The sequence below is a fragment of the Centroberyx affinis genome, unplaced genomic scaffold, assembly GCF_046629955.1.
Source record: "Centroberyx affinis isolate AG114_WGS23_722 - 3 ecotype Tasmania unplaced genomic scaffold, CSIRO-AGI_Caff_v1 ptg002491l_1, whole genome shotgun sequence".
In the NCBI taxonomy this organism is placed as follows: domain Eukaryota; kingdom Metazoa; phylum Chordata; class Actinopteri; order Beryciformes; family Berycidae; genus Centroberyx; species Centroberyx affinis.
In genome coordinates this window covers 291,697-302,837 of record NW_027280718.1, presented here as the reverse complement: position 1 = coordinate 302,837, position 11,141 = coordinate 291,697, and the positions used below count along the sequence as shown (strand labels likewise).

Here is an 11,141-nt window from a genome sequence, read left to right as displayed (position 1 = left end):
GTACTTTGCTGCCCCCCTCCGTACCGGAGACCAAACATTGACTGATGTTGGGAGCGTTTAGACATACACGTAGATATCGCAGCATATTTTCGTAGAGTAAGCTGATTAGCTATCCTATATATAACTTGTCCGTTATGGTGTTTTTGTGTCCATTGGGCACTAGTGGCAGTGTAGTCATGTTTCTTTGTTTTGCTGAAACTACATATCCCATAAGTCCATGCAAAACGCGAACGCGCTCGTAAAGACAACAAAGTGAAATACAAATACATTTTTTAAACAAAATATATGCATTTTATTATGATTCCACAAATGTAACCTTTATAACTTAATGTAAATACATATTGCCGTTATATATAAATAAACATTTAGCTTGAGTTATCAAAGCGTCACGTGACCAGAAGTTTGGCGTTGTTTTCAAAACACATTCAACGGGGCTAGCTAACATGCATGGTATTGTCTTGCTGAAGACTATGCTTGCCCAACGAATTGAACGCGAAAAGGAGGCACATAATCCGCATCTGGTTCCATAATGAAATGCAGGCTACATTTACGATGGATCCAACGGAAGAGCCCCCTTCCCTGCTGTGGGGACTGGACCCAGTCTTCACTGCCTTCGCCAGGCTGTATGTCAAAGACATCCTGCAGATGAGAGAGTCCATTCAGGTGCCAGGTAACCTAACGCTGTGTAGAAACATCATGTATGTCTTTCACCGCACTTTCAAAAAGTCCACATTTCAAACCAAATAGTATTTGTCTAAAGTTTTGTCCATTTGAAATAGACAAATTCGTATAGTCTTTGAAATTCATTATAATATTGCTATAGGAACTTATACATGTGTGTTCTGTACTCATTACTGAGTTTGTAACATTCATCGTACGTTATGGTAGTTATTTCTTATCTCCTATGGTATCATTGTAATATTCCTATAGTGTACCTTAGTAAATATAGTGTATAGTTATGATGTGATATCTGTATAGGATCATTCTAAAATGTATTTATGACACTGCATGGATAGCTTGCCACAACTTTGAATGATCAGCTTTAACTTGGGCCATGAAGGTCCTTCTGCAAGTAATCTTTAAAATCCAGAATTGACCACTGTTTTATTTTACTTTTTAATGCAAAAGACTGACACTTCTCAGGATCATGTACATGTGTGTGTGTGGTAAACAGCTTGTTTCATGGGCTGATGTTTCTGCTCTTTGAGGATTTTTCGGACCCATTTTTCGGACCCACTTTAGCACAGTTCTGGCCATAACAATTTTCTTCTTCATGAGTTTAAGTGTGCTTGTTTTGGGCACTTTTGGGAGGCACAGAGCACGGCTGTTTTTCCCACTATCCCCTGCAGTCTTATGGAGTCTAAGTGGTCTGGTTCAGGGTGCTTGGACCCTCCACAGGATTGTTGAAGGCCATCTGTGCATTACACAGATGGCCTTCAACATCAAGGATTTGTCCTCATGGTCAAGGTTGTTTAGTGTTTTTGGAAAATAGAGCTTAGTTCTCTGGCTTTAGGGTCAACCTTTTGGAGTTGACATTGGTGGGATCCTTAAATGAAACTGACCTCCACAAATAATAATCTTAATCATAAACTTTATTTGTATAGCACCTTTCAAAAAAGAGTTACAAAATGCTTTACATTAACAAAATAAAACAAGAACATAAAAGAACAAAATGCATGTATAAAATACAACACACACACACTGCTGTGCAAATATCAAAGGTCAGATAGTCACTTTCACATAGAATAAGGATCTCAACTAAGTAAAAGCAAGCCTATAAAAGTGTGTCTTAAGAAGAGATTTAAAAGAAGATAGTGATCTGGCTAGTCTGATATCCTCACGCAAGTCGTTCCAAAGCCAAGCAGCCCAAGAGAGAAGCTCCTGTTGCCTTTGGTCATGAATCTAGACTGTGGGACAGCCAAAATGTCCCTGACCGAGGACCTTAGGCTCTGGCTCAGAGGTGTCCTCTTGTTCAGTCTGTAGGGCAAAATGTGGTGTAGGGTTGTCTAATTCCTTCCAAAAAAAATAATGGCAGTGCTTTTTCATAAGATAGGCCTATAGTGGAGTGTTTTGGGGAGAAAAAAAAAAAAGTGATTTATTTCTGTGCTTGTATTTTCAGGTCTACATTCTTCTATCTTTCAATTATACAGTGACTATTAGGATAGTGAGATTATTAAAGAAGTGCACACACTCTTGATATCTTACTTTTAGGCGCCTCCCTATGAGAACTGAGATACCTCAGACCCTTTTTGATTTGCAGTGATTTCGGCTATATATCCATGCAGTCTATATTGTACCAGAATAAATGATACCACCACTGAATTCTGATATACACTGAAATAGGCTACATTATTTCATTGACACCTAAATATGAGATAAGAGGAGTTTGTTAGTGTTTATGGATTGCAGATTTATAGAATTCATTGAATGTTGAAAATGAGTGCTTGATTTAATAAAGCCTAATGTTTATCTGTCAAGTGTTTTTTTTTCTTACCCTGAAATGTGGAAACTGCACAGAAAAAAGCCCTGTAGATATTTTTTCTTCTCATCTGATATGGATGAAAATGTCTTTTAAATTAAAGCTGGCTGTGTATTTCAGCCTTAATGTCAAGGGAAATTAACACAGATTTGGAAAAAAAAAGGAGCAAAAAGAGAAGGAAAAAGAAAAAGGGCAGAATCGGCTCCCTGTGAGGCTTGTTTTGGTGGCCTGGGCGCTCGCCTGTATGTGTTGTGCTCCGCTGTAGCCGACAGGCTCCGTTTGGCCTCACTCAAACCTAAACACCCTGGGAAATTCTGTCATTAATCAGTGCAAGATAAATCAGCTTACATGGAGAACATGGTGTTGCCATGGTTACAATGGAAAGTGATTGATTATCCCTCTTCAAAACTCCACAGTAAAGATAAAAAGCCTGAAAATAGGCAATAAATAGCATGTAATTGCAGTGCCACATTGGTCTTGCTTATAAAAACTCTTATAAACCATAGCCACATAGAGCTAGCTATGGACTGTGGAAATGTTTTATACGGTAATTAATTCATTTGGGAATGAATTAGCTGAATCCTTTAGTTAGTAATTCGCTCCTTCATGATCTACCAGATAATTGTTGGTAACAAATAATTTTACTGCCAGTCATTGTTTAGATTTCAGGCACATATCAAGTGCTATGATTCAACTCAGGCTAAACCTTTTGGTGGTTAATGTGTTATTCAGTCATAAATATTGAAAGAATAATTAGCCTAATGTTTGGACTCGATGATTAGTAGGGAAAGGGGGGCAGAGGCGGGCCGAAGCCCCACTAGAGCGCTGATGCCTGATGATGATAATGATGAAGACTGAAGCTTAGAGATAACCTAGCCTTAATGTGCGTATACTTATTGATGTGTTACTTTACACCCTCCCTCTGGCTCACAGGTATTTACTTCTACAACTCACATCCGATCTACAAAGTTGATGTGCTTGGAACAGTGGTTTACAAGAGGGAGAGAGAAGACTTCTTCTGCTATGGAGGTAATGTGGCTGAGTACCTTTCTGCAACAAATACATTACTTGCATGTTTCTGTTTTGGAGACACCAGAAATCACCTGAGACGTGTGATTTTATGTTAAATTGTTCAAATCTCTTTCTGTTTTCTTCTCTTTCTATGACTAAAAACATCAGTCATGTTTTCTGATCTGTTTTGAGAGTGAATGAACAGATTTTTTTTTTTTTACAGGTGATGGTTACAACCGACAGCACATGTGACAGTGTAGTTAGTAGTAGCCTTCTCATTAAGGTAGTATGATATTTAATAAAGCAGTGATGTTAGGTGCTTTCTCTTGTTAACTGGGAATGCTTTCTTTGGCAGTGTCAGCAGAACAGTGACATCACTCCAAGTCATGGATAAAGCGTTAAGAGTCTCCATCTCTGACAAATGCCTCTAGTCTTTGTTTACATTTCACAAAGTGACACATACACTTTTCTGTTGTGTAAAGTCCTAATAATCACATGGTCTGCTCTGTGTTTTAGGGTTTGATTTCCCAATCTTCTCACAAGCAAAATCTGAGCCTTTGTCACTGATGTCGAGTATCTTTCCTTCTCTTCACAGTGGATGATGGTACTGGTGTTATAAACTGCCTGTGCTGGAAAAATGACCTGTGGAGAGACCAGGGAGATCCGGGTAAATGTGAGTGATTAATAGATGTAGATGTAGGTGTGGATGTGTATGATTCGGGCACTAGCAAGCTCTATATATAGGTGGGTTGTTTAAACCACATTATTATGGCATTATTGGCTGGATCTTCTTATGTATATCTACATGTACACCATGAACTAACCGCTAAAAATCTGTTTTCCGGGAGGGAAAAGAAATGGTATTTTGATGTGAAAATACGAAAAAATAAAATAAGTGTAAATTCTTCAGCATTTATGGTTAAATAGGTGTAAAAAAAAAAAAGGGGTGAAAAAGTAATTTTTCATTTCATTAGTGACTGTGACTTTAATCACTTCTTAAAACCCACTTTTACAGGCAGCCTTTTTATGTATTTCATCATCATTGTATTTGCCTCTTTTATTCCCTTGTAAGCTTGTTTTCAATTCATGTCTCACATTTTTATTGTTTATCCTTTTGGCTAATATTGATTGTTTTCATTTTTCGGTAAAGCACTTTTCTAACTCTATTTTGAAAGGTGTTTTACAAATTACTTTTACTATAATTGGATTATTATCGCCACAAACCATTAGTAATAACCCCTGATTTGTCACGTCCAGCAGGAGCAAAGTCCAGTGATGAGGCTCCAGGAGGCTTCAACCCAGTCGCTGAGCTGCAGAAGCTGCGTCAGGCCCAGCAGACCCGCCGCCGCCTGGAGATAGGAGAGCTGCTGCGAGTCCGAGGACCAGTGAAAACCTCCAGGCAGCAGAGAGAGATCATGGCTTCGACTTACTGTGAGTGGAGAAGAACTGTCATCTGGCAGGAAAGTACTGCTTCTGTCTACAGGTCATAGTGACAGGAATCCCAAAAGTCACCATCCACTTTCACTGTTTTAGCAGCCAAATAGATGTTTTTTTAGAATAGAATTTACCAAGATTTACCAGCAAAATTTACCAACATTTGACTGGTGGCTAATGTTAATCTCCCACCTTGGTTGTTAGGAGCCTGGCCTACACACACACACACACACACACACACACACACAAGAAACACAAATTCTCAAACACACAGAAAAATTATCACCATACCTGGTCCCGATTCTCCCTACACACATGTACTGTACACACACACACACACAGCCCCCCTACCCATCCATACACACACACACAGCAAGGACATTCCTTATCCTTGCACAGCAGTCTCCTCTTATGATACCCTACATACACACACACACACACACACACACACCACATTCTTTATATCAGAGTACATGCCACCTCTATCCCCTGTCCATTAATCAGGTGTGTATCTCCGCCCATGTGTGTTCCTAGATAAAGTGAACGACCCGGTGATGGCGGTGCAGATAGCCTGGATGATGGAGGTTCCTCAGCTCTACAGACAGTGCTATGACAAACCACTCCAGCTGCAACCTAACGCCACAGGGTACAACCGCCCATCCCTCAGCACACCGTCACAGCAGATTACAACGCTGCGGAAGCCCTCAGCGAGACAGCATGTGACACAGTCCAGTGTTTCATGCAGCATTTTTTTTTCTTGGTGGGGTGGAAAGGCCCCTGAAACAACATTTAGAAGTCGTGACACTTAAATTGTTCATTGAAACGAACATTAATAGGATTTTGTTGGCAGCTTCTCTAGTGTTGGTGGCCCTCCCTGCCCATTCAGTGCTAGTAGAAACACGGACACAGGCTATGATTTGGCCCAGGCAGGTCATATGTACACGCCTGGTTTTAGAAATCTAGGCCAAAAATTTTGCATACTTGCATACATCAGAATTGCTTTAATTGCCAAGTACAGTAGTAGATCTTCAACAAAGTGTCACTTGCCTATTTGCTGCATCTCTACAGACTATGTGACACCAACCCTGACTCTGTTTTTAAAGCTAAACCAAACCCTAACCTGATCTTTTTTCTAACATTAACTGCAACCCTAAGATTAACCCTAACCCAGACATTTAATATCTATAGACTGCTTTTCACACAATTATGAATATGACTTGAAACTCAGTAGACTTTTTAGTCACTTGATAGGAAGTTGAGTATCAACATTGGACTATCCAAATAAAGTGTGACCAAATATTAAAAAGTATACAGAAATATATTGAGGTATATTTAGAACTTTTATTTTAACATAGAATAACAATGAGGGTATGCTTTCATTTTCAAGATAGTGTGTACAAGGAGAAAGCAAGCCAAACAAACATTGAAATTATAACATGTGTAATTTATGAAATCAGAAAAAACAAACACAGTAACACACAGTTTTTTTCCATTTCTGATAGTAATCAGTTGTCAAACTTTTGCCCAACACAGCATTCCTTATTCTATCATTTATGTAATTTTTATTTATTTATTTATTTATTTTTTCAGTGACTCTGCCATCAGCTGCCTCACCCAGGCGACACACATCATGAAGGATTTCTTCAAGCAGAAGACAGTGACCAGGTTCAGACCCTACGATGTTCAGGACCTTCTGCAGCCGCTGGTCTCCAGCCAGACTAAAACTGCATCAACAGACCAGGTACACCAGAATAATATGGTGGCATTTTCTTTTTTACGATCTATGGTAGAGCCATGAAACACCTTCCGCTTTAGAGAAAATCAAATGACAGTGGCAAACTTTATTTAAGTGTCCTTCTAAAATGAAATGTAGGAAAAACCCTACTGTCAGGATATGATTTCTAGTATAAAAGTAAAGTATACTCTGTAGTACTGTTGAAGTTATTGGCTAGATTCAAGGAAAAATCAGCTGTTGGTGATGTGCCTTGCATTTCTGGCCCCATTTTGTTGTTTGCCGGTGTATTTTTTTTATCTTGCAGATCCGTTCAAACGTAGACGACATGATGTCACACTGAGATATTTCCAGTGCAGCTACAATGGAGTTTGATAGCAGGAACATTTTCAGCTATCTAAAACGTCAATCATAAACGTCAAGTTTTGGTGTCAGTCCCTCAAAATCAAATAGCAAGGGCTTCTTTCTAGACATTTTGCACCGACGTTCAACAATCATACAGGAAGAATTCCATCATAGAAGAGGCAGAGATACCAGTTTCTCCACTGACAGTTTCTCCACTGACAGTAGCTTCAATAGACCAGAATACAATGCAGCCACAAGACATGTTGCACTTTGAGTCAGGGCCTCGCCTTTTAAAGTCTTGGCTTATAAAATAGACTGATTCTGAGGATTTAATTGTAACAGTTTTCTTAGGTATTTAGACACAGGAATACAGACGAAGGCACCGGCGTGATAAATGAACAGTCTTTATTCCCTTTTTGGGAGTAACTTAATGAAAGTAAATCAAGTACCAGAAGTGGGTGTGCTAGGTCAGTTAGACCAACTAACAAAGCCCGCTAGGGAAGCTCCTGCTGTCTGCCCAGTCACGGCTTTGCTCCTCACTCTCTTCTCCCTACTGACAAACTAAGGAAGAGACATCGAAAAGGTTTAATGGGGTTCAGATGCCGCTCGATGTTTCCCTCTGCCTCCTGACCAACGCTCGACCCCACCCTCCTCTTGTTTATTCCACATATTGACTAATGTGTTTCGGAAAGCCTTCATCTCTAATGCAAGCGTCATTGAAGCTGTAACCTCACTTCAGCGGTTTTGCACTGTGTCCCCTCCCTCCCTTAAAATAAATTGCTATTCAGGAGCCGGTGGCGGGTCCGTCTGCAGGCCGGCAGCTACGCCAGCTTCTCAAGGAGGCTCTGCAGATTTTACAGGACGAGGGTGTCGTTTTCCGCAAGGTCAAGTCCCAGGATGAAGTCTATCACGTAAGAACCGACAGAGATGGATCCCTCCCTTTTCAGTGGGTTATTATTGTGAGCGAGGATTCAGTACGGCTATGTGTCTGTCTGACGTTGTGGTTCCTCGTTACTGCAGGTGACTGAACAAGACAAAGATCTACTCATGGCCGTCAAAAACGTTATCAGGGAAGACTCAAGGAGAGAGAAGTGTAAGATCACTTGATTTCTGCTCTGAATAAAGTATCAAATCATCGATCTAGTTTTAGCTATGGCTGAATCATGTACTCCTTTGTTGCTCAATGCAATAACAATAATAATACATATTCTTAAATTGAAATTATTCTTAAATTGAAAGAAACAAGATTGAACAGCTCTCTTAACCTGCTTGTCAAAGCTCAAATTAGCATTAAAAATGTCACCTAAGTTTCTTGCTATTCACTTCTATGATGAGGGGCTTCTTTTTTGCTGGGGCCACACATACTGATAATGTATGCAATGGATTCTACTGCTAGCAAAGCTGTACTCACTGTACTGTACTGTAAGGTGCTTTGCAAAAATCTTTACAATATAACTTATGTGTTAAATTATTTTAAGTCAGTAAAACTCCAGAAAGCTTCTCCAAAAAGCCTTCATTTCTAATTATTTCTAATTTAAACTATTAGAGAGTATAATGACAGGTTTCACTACATCATTTGACACATCATGTGGCCAATAGCGCAATATGATTTTGAGCAGATATGTGATTCTAATAACTATTATTGTGAGCCTCCCTCCCTCTTTCACATGATAACTTGCTTTCCATTACGACATGCCAGTCTATTGACAGCTGTTTCCTCTGGTGCCTCCAGATGCGGAGAAGGGTTGCCACATCCTGCACATCCTGTCTGCCGTGAGACAGCGCTACAGTCCCAACGTGAGCAAAGCGGCTCTGGAGCTGGTCCTCAGATCGCTGGAGTGCAACAGTGACATCATCAGCACCTGCGAGAACCATTACACCATGTTATAACACGAGCACTGTGGGTCAGGAACCCAGTATTACTGTATATAGTATGTCAAGTATGGTTTATTTCTCTGTGTGTGAATAAATCATGACGTTTGTATTCACATGGGCATCAATTGAGCATGAGGTGAGTCCAACTTTGATCTTGTAGTTCTTATCAATATAGTGGTGTTCTAAGATCAATTAAAATTCACCAGAAATTTACTTGGAATCCATGTCTAAGAAACACTTAAGGGGAGTGTCTATGAAAGATAGTTTGGTGACCTATCAACAGTGATCTAACAGTTTATTACATTGACCAAATAATAATATCTTGTCAGTCATCATCAGTTATTGCTCCACAGAAATCCAGTGAATATAAGCAGGTTTTGAAGTTTTTGTCGCAAATGATATGATGCTGTACCATAGGATTTAGTGGATTGTAATAATAATAGTCGTAGCACATTTCAAAACAAAGTTACATTGTTCACAACCAAGAAAGTAAAACAGTAAAAAAAAAATCACAGCCACAGGTCAAACAAGGCAACAAGGATAAAATAAAAACCAAAGATTAAAAGTAAGTTTTGAGAAGTGATTTAAAAGATGATACTGACTGATTGATGCTCTGATTGACGTTTTTATTTTTGGATACAAGAATATGTTTCATGTCTCGTAGCAGGGAAGTTCTGTCTTTCTCTTTTTTTTTAAGAAATTGGGAAGGCGTCTTCATAGACTTGCATATGTTGCTATGTGCACAGGGGGGCAGTGTTTGGTCGTTAATTGACCCTGCCATGTAGAGCAGGCTGCCGCTGATTGGTCGCCTGTGAAACATCTGTATCCATAGGTACGGTTCATCCATGTCTCCATCCAGCGAGAGAGGAAGAGAGAGAGAGCTGCTCATACCTCAGCACCTGGAGTATTAACAAACGGATAATAAGCTTTATTATCACACTGCTCTCCATAATGTGGAGGAGGCTATATAACAGATTAATAAACGTTTGTGTCCAAATATAATTTGTACCAGTCATTATACATTCTGACATTGGAGGAATAAAGAAAAGTTACAATACGGGCCCCCAATGAAGACGAATAAAGTCAATGAATATAGCCTATACTTTGTTAATCGGTCGGTTTAGAGAGACAGTTTGATATTTGGTCATAAAACAACACATGTCTTTAATGTGGCTTGTTTAGCAGGGCTTACACCAACTAGTTTGTCCCCCCCTCAGTGTTTTATTCCAAGTAAGAGGACGTGCGTCAAGCCCATCCCACTCCATTCCCTAAATTCACTGCGCCTGGTTCATCGCAGGAGGCGTTTGGCGGCGGATTTGCCGGCTCCCTTGCCTTCAGCCAGGCTCTGTGCCCCACAGGTATGCTGACACCCCCCCTCCTAGGCATCGTGGCCGACACAAAGGAAGTCGCTCCACTTTTTTTTTTTCTTCTTCCAATTTGAGGTGACCGCCTTCATCATCAGCACGCCGTCCGCAGCTGGCCAGCCGTATTCTGGAGGCAACGTGAGGATCGCGGGTTGACTGGATATTTGGCAGTGTGTATTTCACCGAGAGCAATCAGCACAGGTTTAAATGGACTATTGATAAGTTTCAAATCAGATCGCTGGTCATTGCGTCAACGGGGAGAAGTCCGATCTGCCGATTTGGCTGCAAAACGACCCGATCTCTCACCGGACCGATAAAATGCTAAATGACACAACATCCAATGAGTGTTATCATTTTCTTTTCGTGATACCAGGTAGCCTGTGTTGAGCTGCGGTAGACCGCTGCCTGTCGCTTTTATGCATAGCCTTTGCAGGATCAAGATGCAGTTTCGGACAGTGCTGGACGTGAAAGTCGTGGACGTGGAGAAGAGGCGCAATCCGTCTAAACATTACGTGAGTTGCCTGGCTCGTCTTCATCCATGTCACCTACACACCTTGTCCCATCCCGATCTTGTCAGCGACGGCTCTCTGGCCTGTTCACAGACACAGCGTGCCATCCAAACGCTGCATTTGTCTGCTGGATGTAGCCTAGCCGCCGCTCCGCTGTATCACCAGGGTTTATTTGAAGCCCGCAGCCAAACCGAGCTCAGTGTTACCGGGAGGGACGAGACTATTGTTCAGCAAGGTAGCAGCCTGTTCCAAGCATTGCTATTATTAAGGGCCCACGGTGTTTCAAAAGACAAGACTTGGGGTAGCTGTCATAACAGTGAGTCCAGTCAGACAGGATAACCACCCAGGTCCCATCATGGGCTCCAGAGCAACTAATGCAGTTTATTCTCCCA

At 40.7% G+C, this 11,141-nt stretch overlaps 1 protein-coding gene across 1 annotated transcript; it reads left to right on the top strand.

Moving 5' to 3' along the window:
- Positions 1-475: 475 nt before the first annotated feature.
- stn1 (STN1 subunit of CST complex) lies at positions 476-9,179 on the top strand. The gene is made up of 9 exons (XM_071534132.1): positions 476-670; positions 3,413-3,508; positions 4,086-4,163; positions 4,748-4,921; positions 5,459-5,570; positions 6,515-6,665; positions 7,790-7,912; positions 8,022-8,094; positions 8,734-9,179. The coding sequence occupies exons 1-9, from the start codon at positions 535-537 to the stop codon at positions 8,889-8,891; spliced, it is 1,101 nt and encodes a 366-aa protein (XP_071390233.1). The 5' UTR covers positions 476-534; the 3' UTR covers positions 8,892-9,179.
- Positions 9,180-11,141: the final 1,962 nt, after the last annotated feature.

Coding starts and splice junctions, on each gene's coding strand:
- stn1 (XM_071534132.1), top strand. CDS start 535: ATGCAGGCTACATTTACGATGGATCCAACGGAAGAGCCCCCTTCCCTG. Junction 5,571..6,514: donor CTGCAACCTAACGCCACAGG/GTACAACCGCCC, acceptor TTATTTTTTCAG/TGACTCTGCCATCAGCTGCC. Junction 8,095..8,733: donor AGACTCAAGGAGAGAGAAGT/GTAAGATCACTT, acceptor TGGTGCCTCCAG/ATGCGGAGAAGGGTTGCCAC.